The sequence below is a fragment of the Diadema antillarum genome, unplaced genomic scaffold (assembly GCF_040938485.1).
Source record: "Diadema antillarum isolate AM-2024a unplaced genomic scaffold, OU_Dant_1.0 seq00002016_RagTag, whole genome shotgun sequence".
Classification (NCBI taxonomy): Eukaryota; Metazoa; Echinodermata; class Echinoidea; order Diadematoida; family Diadematidae; genus Diadema; species Diadema antillarum.
The window spans coordinates 64661-86758 of record NW_027272671.1 but is presented as its reverse complement, the minus strand read 5'-3'; the positions used below and the strand labels follow the sequence as shown (position 1 = coordinate 86758).

The following is a 22098-nucleotide window of genomic DNA, read 5'->3' as shown; positions in this document are numbered from 1 at the left end:
ATTTTGAAGGATCAAGACTTCTTTAGAAATATTTGAAATCTTCAATTTCACTCTAAATTCACTGTATTTTGTATTCACTCTTTTAAGAGTGAATATTTCACTCGATTTTTTTTTTAGAGAGGGATATGGTATCATGAGGAAAGTAACAATTAATATTCCTGACAAGAAGAATAACGAAAAGTCGCGATTTGCCTGGGGAAGAACTACATAATTTGATATGAATTACATTAGGAAATCTAGAGAAATATGAACTATTTTGGTAATCTCAAATCAAAAGTTGGGATTGGTTTGGGTACTTTTAAGAATTATATTATCGCCATCCCGTGTACCGACGCATTTCTGTTCTCGTGCACGCGTAGTTTAACTTCAAAAACTATTTTCAAAATTGTGATTCTTCTGGTGTTCTATTTCAAAAATTTATAAGCACAAAAATAATGTTTCATTAACACCTGAGAGATGAGACATCTCTGTTGTGATTTGGTATGGCCTAGAGGTTAAACGATTTTATCAAAATGTTATTTCTTCTGAGCCTTCTGAGCAGATTTGGTGACTTTGCCACCAGAGCCGTCGTCCTTTTCCACAGACTTGATCACGCCAACGGCTACAGTCTGCTTCATGTCGCGGACGGCGAAACGTCCCAGCGGCGGAAACTCAGCGAAGGTCTCCACGCACATCGGCTTCGAGGGCACGAATTTGACCATGCAGGAATCACCACTCTTGACCATCTTTGGGTTGTCCTCCAGTTTCTTCCCCGACCGCCGGTCGATCTTTTGTAGTAGAGCGTCAAACTTGCAGGCGATGTGGGCGGTGTGGCAGTCGAGTACTGGAGAGTAGCCGGCGTGGATCTCACCAGGATGATTCATGACAATGACCTGTGTGCATAAGTGCAAAAGATAAATTGGTGGCGATGTCAGTGATGGCAGTGTTTTTTAGTGAAGTCAAGTTCTGAAATTGAACACTGAAGAGGCAGTGAAATGTTGATTTCGTTCTTTTAAAACCTTTTAATGTTGTTGTTTCCATGAAGACAGTAGACAATACAGTAGTTCGAGGTAGCCCATAAATATAGGAATCCGGCATTCACATAATTCATAAATTTATAGATGATCATAACAAAGGGAACTTATGGACCCATGCGTCATGAGAAGCTTTGTTGTAAACCATATAGTTAAGGCTGAGAATCCTCAGAGTGGAATTAACGTTTCGGGTGAGAGAACTGTCTTTTAAAAAAGTCATTACATAATGGGCAGATCGCATAATTGAGGGTCAAATCGTACAAGAGCAAAGACAAATCATGATACCACTATCAAAACTTGTCAAACATTTTTACTATCTAATGAGAATGTTTGACGAACACTATGACGAACAATATAACAGGGCTCGGCATCAGCGGTGAGGGGAAGGGGTTACCAAAGTTTAAAATTTAAACATTTAAGGTGCCAAAATGGGCTACCAACGAAAAACGTAATGTTGTAATCATACCTTGTTGAAATGACATATAAATTTAATGAATTAATCCATAAAAATATAAAGAAGTACAGCTGTATGAAGCCCAGCATAGTAATTATGCTTGCGTTTCATAACTTACAATAGTGATGACACTGGCATTTAATAGTTGCTGCTACCTTTTTCTCATTCTAACTAATCACTTTGAACAAAACGTTATTACTGATCAGTAAGAAGGCGATGATCGTTCCTTCCAAATGATAATAATAATTATTTTGAATTGATCAGTTTTCATTCCTAGGACAAGTTTTAATTGTGTCAAAAAACTTATAACAAGTGCATAGCTTTAGACACCAGTCACTATAACACACAGGACTGGTAGGTGGAACAGAATTTCGTATTTGCATTTTTAAAATTATTATCGTGACAACTATAGATTTGCATTTGCATGAGTACAAAGAATAACTAGTATTTCATATGGGTTATTTGACTTAGATGAAGAGAAGGCCCTCTCGCTGTATGGTGAAGAGAGCCCAGCTCGCCTTGTCGCGCTCGGCTGGGTTCGCTTCGCTCGCCCGTTACAGCGAGAGCGTCTTGACAAAGGCCTATAAACTTGCCTGTGCGTTGAAGGACTTGGCGCATTTGGGAGGGTTGTTCTTCGAATCGCCAGCTACGTAGCCACGTTTCAATTCTTTGATAGACACATTCTTGATGTTAAACCCAACATTGTCACCAGGAAAAGCTTCGAAAAGAGATTCGTGGTGCATTTCAACAGATTTCACCTCGGTGGTTATATAACTCGGAGCAAATGTGACAACGACACCCGGCTTCAGTTTGCCAGTCTCAACTCGACCTACAGGAACCGTGCCAATACCTGTCATATTTAAGGAAAGGTACATTTCGTAGCCTTTAAATTCATAAATTTCATCATTCATCTATTTCCTTATTCTTTCATCACTGATAAAAAAACATACGAAAATGAAATTTCGCAGAAATAGATTCAAAAACATGTTCTTTTTTTGAAAATACTGGCAAAAAGTTTAAATACTAAGCAGACAGTGTGTGAAGGTGCATACCCTAAACATATCATTATGCAAATTATATACGAATTGATATGTCACAGCATAAAACACTGAAGAGGCTATTCTGTAAAGATGACTTTATTATCGTTGTTATTATTATTATTATTATCATTATGGATACGATTATTATTGTTTATAAAATTATTGCTTATTGAAACAGTTCACTCTTAAAATGTTTTCGCAGTATATGTTTTATTTTTTCAATTTTCAAGCATTCTTTTGCACTTTTTTGTGATTTATCCTTGTAATGTTATGCTCTCGGAAGCTGTTTTATTCATACTCGGGGACCCTTTGTAGAACAGTTGGGAAGCTTAAAGTGCTACCTAATTGCTTAAAGACTATCGAATAGATAATGTAGCTTGAATAAATAACTGAATGACTGACTGACTGAATAAATAAATGAGCAAATAAATAAATAAATGAATAGATAAATAAATAAATAAATACAGTTGTTAACAACATAATACGCAACCTTCATGAAAATAAAAACACGCACACACAAATACACATAATACATACAGCCTTAGTATATTATGACAGAAGAAACTATACACAGGATATAATATATGCCGGAGAAGTTTTCGACAGCTCAACGACTTACCACCAATCTTGTAGACATCCTGGAGAGGTATGCGGAGTGGTTTTTTCACGGGCCGTTCTGGTGGTATGATGGCATCTAGACACTCAAACAGAGTTTTTCCGGAAGCAGTGACCCCACCACGATCAGTGGTCCATCCCTTGTACCATGGCATCTGTATAGATGTACACGGACATGAATGTCTGTGAAGTAGACTGGTTGTCTTAACATGTTACGTCGAAATACAGGTAGTCAATTATCAATCTGATGTTAACATTTGCATATTCTTGGTATTTCAACCTGACGGCTAGAACGGAAAATAAGCGAATAGACCAAGGAATGAAAAAATATATATATATTCATATCTATATTATGTTCAAATAACATGCCTTATGGTACATAAAATAGTAGAGACGGTATATGCCTCTTTGCAATATGGAAAAAATGCGTGGGCATGTGCGACATATTTATGCCTTTTAAAAGCGTTTCAAAACAGAAATGAGATAATCCAACCATCGATTTCTTTTTTTCATCAGCTATATGATCCGAACAAAACATTCTAGGAGCGGTTGTTTGTTTGTTTCTTTGTTTTACATTCAACCTTGCCTTTGTGACGGAAAAGTCTCTTCCAGGAAGCCCTTCTGCATGACATTTACCTCCTTACCATCTCGAAACCATGCTTATTTGATAAGATGTCCTCTTTGTTACCGACAAACATTATTGTCGGCCCATAAAGGAACTCTAAAGCGTAAAAGTAGTGTTCCCTTTTCAATTTCAATTTCAATTTATTTTCATATTTCTCGATGAAAAATTACATCAAATATAACAAAATTAAATGAAATACATGACATACATAGAATATTGCAAATAATTATGTAAAACATAATAGTGGTCGATCTGTTAAGTTTGGAATCTGTGAATGAATGCTAAAGAAATATGAAGGAACCTAATTAAAAGCGAGCTTGTTGAGCGTAGGTCCCGGTTAAAAATGAGTTTAAGATTGAGAAGGGGAGCACGGGTACAACAATGACCGGAACATAAGAGAAAAACAAAATAAAAAAGTACAAATATACAGTTATATAGCAAATTCTTCTCTAGTGCAGGTTAGGGGTCGGAAAAGCCACATGCTGTATATAGGCGGATGAACCATTGTCGTTCTGGCAATACAATATGACTTAATATATAATAACAATGATACCGTTTAGACAGTATTAGAAATGTGCACATTGCGTGTATTATGAAGGGAACACATGCACCTGCAAATCCAGAAAAAAAAAAGACATTCAACAACCAGTTGCAGTGCAGTGAGAATGTGAAATACCAGCTGTTTCCTCGTCCCAGCTATCTTTAAAGAAGGAAAAATATACATAAACACAGTGATAGAATTTAAGGGCGCAAACAGCTGGGCTCTTAAAGTCTGGTTTAACATGACAACAACCCTGGAGTACAGTATAACGGGATAGTCCTGGACAGCACAAAACAGAATTTCAATGAGCTGATGTAGCGTAATTATTCAATAAATACTGTCTTAATTTGCATTTGAAGGATGATAGTGATAAACAACCTTTGAGTTCGGGGGGGGGGGGGTCGTTCCAGTATTTTGGCCCCGCATACATAATTGTTTTCATCGCGAAAATTGTGCGAGTACGTGGAAGGTGATAAGCGTCCCGTTGGCGGGTGGGATAATTGTGAACTGAGTAGTTTCTTTTAAACATGTGAAGAAAAACATTAGGAAGATCATTCGTGGAGTATTTATACATGAAAATACCTAGATTGTAATCAAACAAATCAATCAATTTCAAAATTTTATTCTTGTGAAAAAATTAATTTGTATGAGATAAATATCCGGCGTTATTGATAATTCTGATGGCGCGTCTTTGAAGAAGGAAAAGCGAATCAAGCAAAAATTTGGACGAATTACCCCATGCTAGAATTCCATAGTTGAGGTAAGGGGAAATCATTGTTGAATATATAATTTGTAATATATGTATGGGGAAATTATATTTCAGCTTGTTTAAAATTCCAATGTTTCTGGACAAAATTTTACTTAAATAGTTAATATGGGTTTTCCAGGATAGATCACTATCAATGTAAAGTCCCAGAAACTTGATACTATCTACCTGGTTTAAATTGATACCATTGATCTTAACATAATCAGAAATAGAGTTTAGAGAATTGCTGAACAGCATATAATGCGTCTTATCAATATTTAGTGACAACTTATTTGCGTGGATCCAGGATTGAACAAGTTTCAGTTCATTGTTTAACATATGTATAAGCGTGTTTGAGTTACGATGTGAAAGAAATAAATTTGTGTCATCAGCAAAGCATATGAAAGAAAGAATCTGGGACGAATTTAGGAGGTCGTTTATGTACAAGATAAATAATAAAGGGGTCAAGTAGGGAACCCTGAGGGACACCATAAGAAGTTGTTTTCAAGAGAGACTCATATCCATTTACATAAACATATTACTTTCTATTAGTAACGTAGTCTTTAAACAAATCTTGAGCTGTCCCACGTATGCCGTAATGGCTTAACTTATAAAACAAAATATCATGGTCTATCGTATCAAACGCTTTCGAGAAGTCGAGAAAAACACCTATAGTATGGGAAGCGTCGTCTAAAGCATGTGCTACTTTATCAATGAAAGCTAACAAAGCGTGGGTTGTGCTATGCTGTTTTCTGAAACCAAACTGAAAATTCGAAAGAATATTGCAGTCGATAAGGAATCTAAGAGTTCGTTTGTGAACAAGCTTTTCTAAGATTTTTGAAATTGAAGTTAAAAGAGATATTGGACAATATTTGCTAACCGATTCTTCAGCACCCTTTTTGAATATGGGAACGACTCTAGCAATTTTCATCTTTTCAGGGACCTTTCCAGTCGACAAAGATTGATTAAAAATATAAGTAAGGGGAGTAATTATTTCAGTTATTATGTTATTATGTTTTTTAACAGAAAGCATGAAATTCCGTCATCACCTGTACTTTTCTTGTTATTTAGTTTGCGAACAATTTCTTTAATTTCTTCCTCGACAATGGGAACAAAAAACAAAGTGTGTGCATTCCTATCCCTTAGAAACGAATGAAAAGGTGTACCGGAGCGAGGTATTTTCTTGGCAAGATCTGGCCCAAGATTAACGAAGAAGTCATTGAATGCATCTGCCATCTCCTCTGGATTGTCTATCAGGCGACCCTCTTTCAGAATACGATTTGGGGAATTCGCCTTAGTGCTGGATTTTAAAGCTGTGTTGATCACCTTCCACGTACTCTTTATATCAGATTTGCATCTATCGAACTGTCGGTAAAAATATTGTTGCTTAGCTAAGCGTAACGTAGAGGTCAGGGTATTTCGATAACAAACATAACGAGATTAAGTTGAAACATTTGGGGATTTACGGTATCTACAAAATAATCTGTTTTTCTTATTAATAGACCTAATAAGAGATTTCGTGATCCAAGGCTGTCTTGGTATTCTTTTATAATTAGATTTAGATCGTTTTAACAAAGATATATGATTATCACAAGTTTCTATCAAAATTTTCATAAAAACCTCAAAGGATGAGTTTGCATTTCCTGCGTTGTAGACAGGAGACCAGTCAAGGGACCCAAATCCCTCCCTGAGCCTATTTAGATTGTCACGACAGACATGTCACGAATACCATGGTTAGATGTTGGAGTTTTTCTTGTTGTAAACTGAGGTACAAGGGTATTAATCGGGAAGTGATCAGAAATGTCAGAGACTACAATACCAGATGTGACATCAAGAGATAAATTATTAACAAATATATTATCGATAAGAGTTGAAGTGACATCGGAAATTCGAGTAGGTTTTCTTATAAAAGGAATGAAGGAGTTGGACAACATAAGGTTGAGGAAATCTTGACAGACTGTAGTATCATTATAACTAAGGAGATTTATATTAAAGTCTCCCATGATAATGCATGTCTTGTTATCAAAATATTTATCAGAGAGGAGATCATGAAGCAACCCAATAAACTCAGTAGGGTTAGAATGGGTTCAATCTTATCATTATGCACAACATGCCTTCTGTCACATTACGATTGGGTTAGGTCCTCGACAATGGTGCTATAATATAAACATTCGCATACAAATCATGTTTATAGCGCCACACCTACGCTGAATATCTCACGGTTTTAGGTAGATTGTTCTGATAATTTCATTATAGTAGGGGCTACTATGTAATCCCGTGAGATTTTTGTGCCAAAATTGATTTTTTTTTTTTGGCTAACTTTGTCAGTTTGGGGGTGCTGAATCCAAAAAACTTTGGTTCCATTTTTTCTGACCACGTCTTCAGCTGCCATTTTGAATTTCAAAATGGCCGCCATAGCAAACTGTATTTTTATCCATATCTCATTAAGTGAGCATTGTAGAAGCTTCAAATTTGGTGCAAAATGCATGGTTGTGATGTCAGACACTCTGGTATATCTTTTTCTGATATTGTGGATTGTTTTGATACAATTTGTAGGCTGCCATCTTGAATTTCAAAACGGCCGCCATAGCAAACAGTATTTTGAACCACATCTCATACACGAGCATTGTAGAAGCTTCATATTTGGTGCAAAATGCATGGTTGTGATGTCAGACACTCCGATATATCATTTTCTGATATTGTGGATTGTTTTGATACAATTACTAGGCTGCCATCTTGAAATTCAAAATGGCCGCCGTAGCGTTTTTATGCATATCTCATGTTGCAATTACTGTAGGAGCATCAAATTTTCAGTAATGCACATGATTGTGGTGTCTAACGTTCCAGTACAGCTGTTTCCTATTGTAGATCATTAGATAGGCCACAATCTTGAAATTCAAGATGGTGGCCAAAGAAAAACATGATACATGTAATACTGTAGCTGTGGTAAGAGCCATAGATGAATTTGCCAAAATTGTCCTAGTTAGACCGAATTCATTTTCAGGTCACGCAGAACGACAGCCATTTCTTAATTCAAAATGGCCACCATAAATTCAGACTGTAAGGACGAGGTTCCAATGATGTCATCAAGCCATACTGAGGGGCAAAGACTGCGTAAGGAGGGGGGGGGAGGGGAAGGGTCCCATACCACTTCCCATAAGTGTGGGCAAGTGTGTAAGCGTTACATCCCACGTCCCATAATAGCCAAGCGGGTACTAGTATGTGGTTCGCGTACACGTGATTTGTTTTGCCTCTCAGGTAAGACATTATTTGTTGTCTTGGAACCTCGTTGATATTTATTTTTTAATCCCAGTTATTAAATAGTTGATCAAAAGCAAGCATTGATACGATTAAAGGTGATCTTCAAAAACTTGATACCGCCTCGAGAGAATAAAGACAAACAAGGAAAAGTCTCGCAATGGCAAAAAATGCCATAGTCACCCTACCAGGCATCCCACTCACAAGCGTGTTTGTTGACCACGAAATGAGACAACTCATCAGGGAGCTCATAATATTGCTGGATGTATTTCTGGAATAACACAGAATGAATAGGGAATGCCAATGAGTAGATTTTACCTGATTGCCCTTGTGTGGGTCATCCTCAATTGTCAAGACTTCCAAGATGATTACTGATGTACCACCAATGATTCTAAAACTACAAAGGAGCAATAACAGCTCAGTTCTGTGGCACTATGGATGCATCAGAATTCCTCAACAATTTAGAATACCATCGCACGAGGGCTATCTCAAAAATTTTCACTGCATTGAAACTTATGAATATGGTGCTTGGCAATCAGATATCGGAAACATTCAATGAGGATATTCTAGAAAGCGATGAAAAGGGAAGTTTTCATGTTCTGTACTAGGAATTTATATCTGAAAGAATTTAAACCAAAAAAAGAAACCAAAAAGAAAAACCCCTGTCTGGGACAATATGAGAAAAGATCTGTCTGGGATAATATGAGAAAGGCCAGACATTCAGCTCTTGCAATTGAAATACATTGTGTAAGATTGGATCAAAAAGTCATTAAGCTTAAGAGGATCACTATCTTCTTATAACGCTTCTACCGGTACAACAATCTGATAGACTTGTCATTATCGAGTCATTACTGGACGATACAATTATCGGAAGTTATATGAGTTCTACTGTTCTAAGTAATTCCACAGTGACTCTTCATCTAACAATTTCATGGCCTTCTCTTCCATCTGACACAGAACGGGGAAAAAAGAAACAAAGGGTTCATCAAAGATACCATGGGAGTTGTCACCCGTCACAACGAGGAAGCTGATATCCTCATTCCATTGCATATATTAGATGCTACTTCAAGAGCAACAGAGAATTTCAGAGATATTGATGATTATTACGTATTAGACACTGACATTTTCATTCTCCTAATGGATCTTTGCTTTACTTTTAAAACTGCCTCGTACGTTGTCTGCTCCATCACTGGAAAAGGAGATGATAAAGTACATTGACACTGTTGAGAGATTATGTTCTGCAAATTGTTGCAAAAAAACAAAGGTCTGCTTGGTCATGCCTTTCATGGCACAGGCTGAAGTTGAAAATTTGAGGATGTCTCAAAGAGCAGATGGATCAAGAATTCTCGTAAGCCTTGAATCATGCAGAATGTGCAATGAAACAGTCCATGCCTTCCAGAAGTTGGGCGTGGATGACTTCAACCTGGACAATTTGCTCTCGTAGAATCTTGATACAACACATCCAGAGAACAAAACTCGTAAACCTTCACAACCTAATTTGTGCCTCTACTTCAGGGGAATATAATATGGTACATTGTCGTTATTCCCAGCGGATATACATAAACTGTGCATTTAAATGCTTTGAGCTCCCTACACCAACGGTATAGCCACAGAATTCATTATCATGTCCATATGGCAAGAAATGCAAAAGTCATTGTTTCTGGAAGAATTTAGAACCAATCCTCCACTGTGTACAGCTCTATACAAGTGCTGTGACTTCAAAAACACATGCACTGAACGAGCCTAGAAGACATTAACTAAGTAAATTTCGGATACACGGCTAATATTGTTTATTTAAACTCCACAACCAAATCGTCTAAATGGGGGCATTTAGTCACTCAGACACAGTATTTTATTGAGGCACTTTTGAAAGTCATTTGCTTTGACACCAGAATCACATGATTTCCCATTCACAAGTTTTACCCAAATGCAATGCTCTTGAAGGATTGTTTCCCATGGCAGCCATTTTGCATTTCATCGTGGCAGTGTACAGAGCTACCAAGTCTCACGCATTCTGCGTGAGACTCAAGCATTTAGGGGCCGTCTCACAATCTCACGCATGGCACCCATTTTTCTCACGCACTGTGCGAAATCGGCAACGAATTGGGCTTTATATATAATGAGCATAGCTCAAAAGATTAAAGTGATAGTAGCCATTGAAAGTATATTTTCCTTTTGTCTTTCAAAATAAGCAAAAAATAGTCACTTAAGTATGCACCTGATCGCGCCATTGAAAGCTTAAAATTGAAAAGCTCCCTACCATGGGAGGCTACAGGGGGAAAAACCCCTCCCACACCCTCGCTCGCGCGCATTCGCTCGCCGAGATGCCGAGTCATGAAAATCTCACTCATAAAAATCTTGTGAACTTTGCATCCCTGAGTGTACCTGCAGGAAACAGTCCCGCCTATGCAATGATAATACTATTTATTGAAGTGATTGACTTCCACATATTTGTAGGTCCTATACATGAAAGTGCTCCAGCATGCTTGAGTAATTGCAGGATAAAGATCTTACAGCACCAAATATTGGTAGAAATCCATCTTGAATTTCAAGAGTGGCAGCCAATGCGAATAATCCATTATTACACAATGTATAATTATGTGTGTGTATGTTTGTAAAAGAATGTACAATGTACACCTCCATAAACTTGATATGCCTAAAAGTTGCTTGTAACCACAGATATTAGCTGAAAAGCAGCCATTTTGAAAGATAAAATGGCAGCCTCAAAAATGATCTGCAATTTTAGGGAGGGGATCAAAGTGCATCTCAATGTTCAACATCATGAGCCCGGTTTATGCCCGGAATGTGAACTTTCTGTATTGTTTACAACATGAAATATGGGTCAAAATATGCATTCTGGTATGGCGGCCATTTTGAATTTCAAGATGGCCACCTACTAGGATAATATCAAAATGGACAGAAAAAGATGTTTCAGAAAGTCTGATAGCATACGCATGCTCTTTGCCCCTAGTTAGAACCTTACACACTGCATACGATATGAGATATAGGCCCAATTACATATGCTATGGTGGCCATTTTGAATTTCAAGATGGCCGCTAACCAAAATGATCCATCATTTAAAGGGACTGTACAGTACTGGTTGAGGTAGGGATTCATGTTTTGAACATTCCTAAGTGAGATAATGAAAAGCCTCTTATGAAATATGAAAGAGCATGTAATTTTCAGAAGGATTCAACGTTTATTTGATGAAAATTGGTTTTCAAATGGCTGAGATATCCAAAAAAGTGCTAATAATAAAAGGCGACATGCCCCAACTTTATTAGTATCTCTTTGTTTCACCTTGTTTTTGGATATCTCAGCCATTTCAAAACTGATTTTCATCGAATAAACGTTTGATACCCCTTAGAACCGCATGCTCTTTGACATCTCATAGAGTGGTTTCACAATATCTCACAAAACGTTAAAAGCTAAATCTTCACCTCGACCAGAACTGTACACACCCTTTAAAACAAAAATGTATATGTTAGCATGTCTGACATCATAAGCATGCTTTTTGCCTCAAATTTATACTTTCCATAATGCTTACAACCTGAGATACAGGTAAAAACACAGTTAGCCATGGCGGCCATTTTGAATTTCAAGATGGCATCCCTCAAATTGTATTAAACACTCTACAATATCAGGAAATGGTGTATCAGAATGTCTGATATCATAAACATGCTTTTTGCATCAAATTTGAACCTTCATTGATGCTCACATTATGAGAACTGGGTCAAAATACAGTTTGCTATGGCGGCCATTTTGAAATTCAAAATGGCGGCTGAAGACGTGGTCGAAAAAAATGGAACCAAAGTTTTTTGGATTCAGCACCCCAAAATTGACAAAGTTAGCTAAAAAAATCAATTTTGGCACGAAAATCTCACGGGATCCAATATTTCGACATAGCAGACCGTACTATTAGGGAGCTTTAGATTTCGCGACGGGGACGTTCAGAGAAAAAACATATTCTGAGCATGCGCAGAATCGCGTATCAAAGTCGATCTATTATAGCTCGCTTATCTGAGTTTTCACTACAGTGTAAAACGATTTTCATAATTACACATGCATGTAGATCATAAATCAACAGCTCAATATTGATTTGTAGAATTTATTGTGGTCCTTCAGCAGAGAAACCAATACAGCTTACTCGAAAAATCTTAGACAAATTACACTAAACATTGTCGATGACATATAGGAGCATCACATATTCAGAAATGTATCAGTGTAATATTCATTCCATTGCAATACCGCTTGCTTAGTAAAAGTTCACCTGTGTGATTATTAATGCCTGCCTCCTTCTTTTCTTCTGCTCTCTTGAGCCCCAACTCACACATTCTCATGGTGAGGCTGCCATGTCATTATCCTTGTTCATTTAAATTTGTTATAAAATTTTAAAACATTCTTATTTCTCATCCTTATTATTGTAAATTACGAAAATCTCAACTCAGTATAACTAATTTATAATTGCTCAAACGTTAAAGTCTGAAAATCAGCCGGAGGTTTCCTTTAAAATGTAATACAAATTTTTACGAACAAGGATGATGACATGACAGCCTCACCATAAGAATGCGTGAGTTGGAGCTCAAGGAAGCAATACAAAAGAATTAGGCGTCCACTGAAATTCTACATCGGCGAACTTGTTAAGCAAGCGATATTGTAATGGAATGACAATGCTACATTTCTGAAATACGTGAGGCTCCTGCGTGTCATCAATATTGTTTAGTGTAATTTGTAAAGATTTTTCAGAGTATTGGTTTCTCCGTGCCCAAGAACCACAATAAATTCAACAAATCTTTACATGGAGTTGTGGATTTATGTACGACATGATGTGAAATTTTGCATATTGTCTGGAATACCCCTTTAAGTGATGTCCCGAGTTCAACTTTCACTTCACGAGATGACCCTTTGGCAAACCCTACAACCCCTACAAAACCAAACAAAAACATAGCAAATTAGTAATTCCTAAACAAGCTACCACTGACTATACAAACTCCTTACTGCATCCCCAACTCCAAAAGGACTTCATATATTTGTTTGTAGTTTCATGAAGCCATTATTTGCTTTTTATGTATTTCTGAGGGTCCCATATCGTACAAGCTTGGCTTTTTAGAGGGACCCTCCATTTCCATTCCCATCCGTGTAATATGCCTTATAAATGCAAGAGGTCGTTACTCACCATCACATGTATCTTGTTGAAGTACGTTTATCGAAATTACAACAAATTTGTTTTGTTTATGCATTGAATATAATTTCTCTTGTTTATTTTACGGAAATGAAAATAAAGTTGAACTTGAACTTGAACTTGACTTCGGGGTTTATATTCTCACCACAGTGTTATTTGATTTTCTGCCAATGACTCTCCTACATCATTCTATAATGGCAATCTCATTTCAGCGACCAAATCTCATTTCAAACATGAAAAAAATGAAATTGTGGATGACTCCCAAGGCAATAACATTATTTTATAATGATCATTTCATAGGTTACCTTATCGGATGGTTCGAGCATGTTGTCCCCGTGCCAGCCAGAGACCGGAACGAAGCCGACGCCCTTTGCACTAAAGCCGACCTTTTTGATGTAAGCTGACACCTCCTTGACGATTTCTTGGAAGCGGCTTTCGCTGAATTCTGCCGAGTCCATCTTGTTGACGCAGACGATAAGCTGCTTCACGCCAAGAGTGTAGCACAAGAGGGCGTGCTCCCTGGTTTGACCCTCCTTAGAGATACCAGTTTCGAACTCTCCCTTAGCCGCCGAGACTATCAAGACCGCGCAATCCGCCTGAAACCACGAGGCAATAAATGTTATCATTACCTGCACAAGGTAGTTTTGCGAGGCAATGGCAGTTGGTATTTTGCAGGGTCAAAAGTTCAGCAGTCAATATTCGTTGGTATTTTGCTTCTTCCGGGTTTTTCCATTCACTTTACACGGGGAGGTATGAGGAGAAGGAGTGAAATCTCTCTTCCCACCTCCCTGCTTTACATGTAAACATTCTGATCGACCACAAAGAGAAAACATTCAAGGACGTCGCTGGTGTCGATTACACGCACCGCAGAAGAACACCGATAAATCAACTCATACAAGGTCGAAAACTTCAAGCAGCACTACTCGTCAAACAATGACTAGTCCATTTGTGCTCAATAACTGCACAGTTATTACAACTCCCTAAATTGAAACAGAAGCAAAAATAAAAGGTAAAAGCGTTCAGATGGTTGAAGTTCGCCTGTTACAACTGCACAATTATGTATCCTTGAGGTTGGAGTTGAATGCTATACATTGATGAACAATTTTTTCAGTATACTTATTCGACATGTTGTTGATGATCTACAGGTAGTCAAATGTGGCTTGATCTATATCATAGTGTATAGCCATATTCACATATTTTCCTCATTTACCTAGGGGATATGTAATGATTATGATATTGACTTGCCTTGAGGGAAAGGAATTCTTTCAGCTTGGGCAATATTTTCTGGTATCTATTTCTTTCAGTGCGGGCAACATTTATCTGGTATCTCCCTCGAGGCCAGTTGATATTATATAAATACTGTAATATCGATATAAACAATAACACTCAGCAGTCAAGTGGGTTTTTTTGTTTTTGTTTTTGTTGTTGCTTTTTTATATAGGGCAGGTTCTTGGTGCGGTTTGTCGTGACAACACGTGTTGGCTCAATGCCGTCTAACATTCCTGATTAAGCCGTACGATTTTATTAACTCAAATAAACGAAATGATACGCCAACCTCCAAAATTCTTGAGCGCTTTCGGTTTAACAAAAATACCAATATGCTAATTACCGAATGGTTTATGTGAACACGGCTAAATACTACTGTAGCGAGTATGGATAATACGGTGCCCCACAGATGTAAGCGTTGAGGGTTTAATTTCATTCTATTTGTTTGTTTCCACATTGAGATTTTCTTTTCTTAGCCCTCGCTTTACATCGATACATTATCCGAAAATCTACAGTGAAGCGCAGATTTTTTTTTCCTCCTTTATAACCAAACTCTTCGTCTACTGGCAGGTGGCATGATAGCAATGATCTTACTGATAACACCTTCATGTCCCTTCAAGAAATTATTGTATAGAATAAAATAAATATTTTGAGTATCTATTTTCATTGATTGCCTCGAAATCTCAGTGAAAGCTTGGACAAAGACCTGTGAGGTTCCCGTGATCATGTTCTTGATGAAGTCACGATGGCCAGGGGCGTCGATTACGGTGATGTAGTATTTGGTGCTTTCGAACTTCCAGAGGGCGATGTCGATGGTGATTCCACGTTCCCGCTCCGCCTTTAATTTGTCCAACACCCAGGCGTATTTGAAGGATCCCTTGCCCATCTGGGGAGCAAGTATAGATCATCATCGCTTTGCATGCACAGAATCCTAACTGATCGCCAACTCCTAGTCTTGTTATCCACAGTATACAGGCATGCTTTTTAGTGGACATCTCTTTTTTTTTTTCACTAGAGATAACTTTGTACCTGGCCGGTAAGCATGCATTAGCTTTGTTTCTTCATAACAATATTTTATTTTTTTTTGGTAACAGTGAAATAAATAAAATAAAACTTGTAATTACTTTATGTTTCTTTGCGGAAAAGGGATGTAAATAAAATTGATAGAATTAAACGGACATACACCCACACTCACACACTCACACACAAAAAAAAAACACACACACACACAAATATATATAATATAGGAAAATATAGAGGAATAATGATGTCAAAGCTACGCAGTATTTTCTCCTTCCTTTCTCATATATATATATATATATATATATATATAATATATACATGGGTGAGAATTTTGAACGATGTACAATTGCCAATTTTCACACCTTATGACATTCTTTCCCTTAGAATACGCCAGGATGACCTACGAAACCGGATTTTTTCATGTCATCTCAAAGATTGGTAAATTTCCTTTCAGGAAATGTATGGTTTGCTTGACTTTTGCCTGATATTTTTCATTTGACAAGGACTTAAAGCGTAAAAATACGGTAAAAATGCTATTTTCACAATAATTTTTGTTTTTCAAACTAATGATGTGCCTTTTTCATGGTACGTGGCATCTAATATCTGACTATGTTCTGGATCTGACATACCATGGGTATGTATCACAAAATTATAAGAACTTTATGAGCACGTATAAAATTACAGAGAACAATTGAAATATCAAAGCACTAAACAGACGAACGTCCGTGATGCTCATATTTCTATCGCTGCTACAAATTCTACTTTGTTGTCCCAATTGTAGTGTATACGAAAATTTAGTGTTCCACCTAATGAACATATCCTGCAAAAATTGTACGTCTGCTGGCTGTACATGGGGCGTTACATTCTTTTATACAAAATTATATTCAGTTTTCGTCACGGACGTGCTTCCGCTATTTTCTATGAAAGCTCGCAGCCCATTAAATTTTATTGGCGATATTGTTCTGAGTCGTAATCAACTAAGATCTAGCCACAAGATAATATGTTTGTTTTGAGTTTCTGTCCATCCTTTGTCGAATAGGAACCGAAATTATATTTTAAGACGAACCTCCGAGAAAAAAAGAACGTCCGTGATGATTAAAACGTTTTCGAGTGGGACACCATCTTGCTTTGATGGTGGAAGTACATTTTGCCTTTGGCTCTCTAGCAGAGGAGCTGCATGTCATTTTTGGAGCGGACTGAGGTTTGTCCGCAGTTTTTGGACCATGCAATTCACCGAGAACCAAGCAAATAATCAATTTTTTCTCTGAAAATTCACCTCCTGTTCCCCCCTGAGCAATACATATGTTGTACCTTTTCAAAATTTTGAAAAAGTTAGGAATGCTAGGTATTCTCTGCCGATTAGTTATCCGTCCTGGAAAATGACCCTACAGAACGAACGTCCGTGACAATTCCAGCGAACATCCGTGACGTATGCAACCCCACCGATAGGTATAACTTGTCCCGATAATGTCCCGTATTCTTTAAAACTTTTGGCTCCAATAGCGACACGGAAAGTTTTATAAAATAAACAATGAGTTTAGAGCAGTAATTTCAGAATTTTTAAGGCGTTATGTGATCATGATGAACAAACAGTTGAAAATCTACCTACAATTTTACGATTATTGTCCCTCTGTTTATACAAAAAACAGCTTAACGCTGAAAACAAAGTTACAGGAAAATGGAATTTTGTGTAATCTGTCATTTCGGTGCATTTAAACTTCTTTCTAATGAGGTTCTGGGGACAATTTGTACTGTTACAAGTTCTGAAAGTTTCTTTCACGGACGTTCTGTCCAAGAAAGGAAATTTCTGATAATTACAAATATATCACTGCACATTAAGTTAATGTTACTTGAAAATATCACCAAATCACCGAGTCGCTCATACCCAAAAGTGAATAACGTTCAGCGCTCAATTTACCTGTAATAACAAACGGAAAACATATTGGTCACGGATGTTCCTTTGTAGAATAAGTCAATGGATTACATAGTAGGAGATAGAAGAGCAGTGCCACTTTTTAGTGACAGATGCTCCAAGTGTTTATCTTTTGAGTATGGTAGCTGCCGTCTCAAACAGAACACATCCAGTTTTGGTCTCCATAACGGACGTTCGCTTTAATTGTCATGATATTAAATGCGTTAATTCATTCTTATTTTTCCGTTCACGACGATTTTTCTCGCATCCCCTAAGTAGCCTGAACATGCTGCGACCAAGCAAAAAACAAAAACTAAACAAACCAAACCAAAACAAATCCGAAAAGTGCTTCGCAATCACATTCAGGATAATGACGGATGAAGTCTGTAATGGGCATGTGTTGAAGAAGAAACGGAAAAGTTTCAAAAGGACGTGGAAGCAGTTGAATGAAAATGAAAAGAAACAGAGAGGTATCAAGCTCCAACACACAGAGAAAAGAATTGCCAGTGCACTCCCGTTATACCAAATTCCTCTGAAGAAGTTTGTTTGTTTGTTGGTTTGTTTATTATTTTTTTATTCATCGAAATGCCGTCACAAGCGAACAAAAATAATGCAGTATACAATTATTGTCTGATGAAAACACGCAAATCCTCCGCTTATGACGACATAGTGTTATTTTATACTCATCAATGAAAAGCAATGTTAATTTTTAATTCTTTCTAAGATTTTTTTTTATTTTACATTTAAGAGACAGAGAGATCGTAAATTTGTTTGTGCTTTTGTGCTTACTTTGAAAACACGTGCTAAAAAAGCAGTGATTAAGAATAGGTTAAAGTTTGCACTTTGATACGTTCGCTCTTCCAAAGATTCGGTAATCCGAATGTCCAAAGATTTGTTATTCCGGAAAAAAAAATCGTAGTTAATTCAGAAGGTTTCTTATTAAAAGGTTCTTATTCCGAAAGTCTGTTAGTCCGAAAATAAAAAAAAATTAAGGTTCATTACTTTCAGGTCCGTTCTTCTAAAAGTGGAATTGGCCTGACATTTATGTAGGGGAAAACGGTTATCATGAGGTTTTGAAATTTGGAGGGTTTGGTTATTAACTTCTCCACATTGGGATAAGCGAACCTGATTGTTCATGTTCCAATGAATAATCCTTTCGATTAACCTTCGGAGATTCCTATCATTTACCGAATAAAAAAGCTTCATGATTATACGAACTCTATCAATTTTCGGATTGACAAACTGCATGAATAACGAGCCTCCGAAATGACGCGCTACAAAATTTTTGTTATAACAAACCATATTGTATAATATCGAAATCACAAACATCCATCCAAGTTATATGGACTTATTGTGTCTTGTTATGACGAAACTTCGCAGTATCGAACCTAATATCATTTCTGACTAATATAATAACACAAATTCTCCTCGGTAACAGTGTGTAACACAAGGAGCAAACGCAGAGGGATTTCTTCCTAACGTATTCATTTGCCCTCTCAAGCTAAACTTCGTATTTCTATAGCGGAGCACATTTTTTTTTCTACGTTTATTCTATGTCATAATTAGCTGTGACCATGTTCGTTAGAAGCAAATTTTGCATTGTAGACTTAAGATAACAAATTTAGGACCTGAATCTTTACTTCGTGATAACGAAATTTTGATAAATATATTCGATCTCAAGGATGGACTACGTCACTGAGATTACACGTACGTTTCTATTTTCATTTACGAGAGATGGAAAAATTGTTTTCTTTGATTCCTCAGTATGAGAAGATAAACAAGCTTTTATAATTGAGAATTGGTAATATATATTCAGGATTTTGCGGAGGAGTTTGTTCTTGACATAAAATTGCGGTTGGTTGTGAGTAGAATGCGTTTCCAACTCAAGAGAACTGCATTGTTCAATATCTTGTTTGTTCCGAACGTCCGTGAGGTATATGCGAACCTCCGTGATGAAAACTATGCTATGTCTGTTGGGTTATCGAGACTGCCTAGATCAGATACATGATAGAAGGGTATGTTATTATTTGGGAGTGAGGATTAAAGTATGGGATAGTGAAATAAGAAGTCAAAATATTGAGTTTCTGTAAAATGCGCGTAAAGTACGTGAAGAAAGTGTTTAGCGGAAGAGCAATATTTCAACAAAAATGACGAATTTGGTTGAATCATCAATTGTCTACCATAACGTACTGGTTAAGAGTACAAGCTTGATATTCTCCCAACACGTTTACCTGTCCCTTAAGATATTTCGTTACGATTTTGAACTGAATCAGATCGTTGCAAACTATGTTAAATGGTATTCAAATGTAAGTGCAGTACTATTCCCCACGGACGTTCGCTGCTTTGGACATGGTTAACTTCCTCGGTGAATAAAAACTTGTTCCTCTGGGAAAATCCTAGTATAATTGGGTTCATATTAAATCTTGAGTTATACTCTTTTAGGTAAGGTAAATTATTTGGAGAATTTCCTACTTTTTAAAATTTGCCTTGTTTTGGCTCAATTGTACATCGTTCAAAATTCTTTCCCATATATATATATGCAATATTGTAGAACCCTATACATAAGAAACACGCATCCACGCACATACATGTATCCTATTAAACAGCATCACTGAATGCCACCAGAGTCAGACCGCAGCACCCGATAATTCGCTCGTATTTATTAAACTCGTATGCAAGCCCGCTCTAGGCTTGCATACGTAATGAGCTGCGGAAGGGGATTTTGTCCTTTGGCTTTCGGCAACAAAAATACACCTTATATTCACAAGTTTGGTAGCAAATTTAAGGAAAATATGTAAACTATCGTCACATGTTACTCAAATTATTGTAAATTAAAAGTATCATAGCGTAATTTGAGCTTGAAAAGTGATGAAAAAGTAATTCGTGCAGTACACGTTCAAGACGTCAAAAGAATACCGAATTCACTTTGCATCTCAATGAAAATGCATTATTTGGTAGTCTATCCCTTAATCTTTCTATACATGTAAACATCTTGACAATTTGTTGCTTAAACCGGTCAGGAACCGGTGAAATATACATCGATGTCAGTGCTGATCAGCTTGAAACCGTGCAATCTCAAGAGTATTAGCTCTCTCATTGGACAGCGCTTGCATTACGTCATTACTCTGCTACATAACGGTTTGATGCCACTTGCGGTTTCTTGGCACGCGTGTAGTTCAAGCCAAGTTCAAGTGCTGAATGCAAGCACTGTCCAATGAGAGAGCTCTTTCGCGCCACTGTATACTTCGTGTGGAGCATACTTCCGGCTTAGGAGTGAATTTTACAGACATTTCAAAACAGAAAAACTAGTATAAATTATGCTTGCATCTCCTTGACTCCAATATATGATGAGTATCTAAGTTTCCTCTCTACGAAAAAGCCAAAATCAGAAACAACAGTTTCTTAAACCGGTCAGGAATCAAAAACGAACTTTAGACGACAAAATTTTCCGTGAAAATCAGGTAAAATTTACGCAAATTCAACGGATTATATCGTCATGATAAGATCCGATGTTTTACGCAAATTTAGTATCTAAATAAAGATCATGCAGAGCCTGCAGAACAATTTAAAGTGACTCGTAGCCATGATGAATGTATGTACAAGTCGCTACACTGTGAAAACCATAGCCATGTCAAACTCTCGCAAAATCTCGCACGACGAGACACCTTTCGAACGCAAAGATCGTTGACGAGAGTACTGAATCTTGCCGGATCGGCTTATTAGCATATGTGCTGCGGTCTGACTGACCATGACGAACAAAGACAAAGATATACTACTTCTCAAAATGTGTCTACTGGTAAGGTTATGATATAATTATACTGTGCTTGCCTAACTAACAGGTAAGAAATGACAAAGCAAAGATTGAAACAAGATTGATAAACGATAGCGTACAGTGTATCAACCAACAGAAAGCGGTAGGAGTTACTGTATAAAGAACCCGTTATATGGTGTTTATGTAATAGCCTTGATAAGAGCAGGTCAACCATGTCATAACAGAGAATTCCTCGCGTATGGATTACTGTGGAATAACATCATGTCAAGATATGCATGGCAGAGAGATCGGGGAGTAGCCAGACTTACCTCGGCAGACTCCTTCTCGAATTTCTCAATGGCACGTTTATCAATGCCTCCGCACTTGTAGATCAAATGACCAGTCGTGGTAGACTTTCCGGAGTCGACATGGCCAACCACCACGATGTTGATATGCTTTTTTTCCTTCGCCATTTTTACTGGTCGGCGAGATGTTGATCAGAACAGTCCAGTGATGCTGCAAATACCACTTTGCTGCGATTAAAAACGAATGTTATCATGTATTAGGACAAAGTTATCACCTCATTACAAAACACACACATACACACACACACTCTCACACGAAATAATTAGAAAAGAAAAATCATATCATGAGCAAAAATTCATATATTTCA

The 22098-nt window shown here is 37.2% G+C and overlaps 1 protein-coding gene across 1 annotated transcript; it reads right to left on the bottom strand.

Annotated features, from left to right (window-relative positions):
- Window positions 1-515: 515 nt before the first annotated feature.
- LOC139713617 (elongation factor 1-alpha-like) lies at window positions 516-21898 on the bottom strand. The gene is made up of 6 exons (XM_071625322.1): window positions 21755-21898; window positions 15446-15625; window positions 13779-14069; window positions 3127-3277; window positions 2061-2317; window positions 516-872 (listed from the first exon to the last, which is right to left on the bottom strand). The coding sequence occupies exons 1-6, from the start codon at window positions 21896-21898 to the stop codon at window positions 516-518; spliced, it is 1380 nt and encodes a 459-aa protein (XP_071481423.1).
- Window positions 21899-22098: the final 200 nt, after the last annotated feature.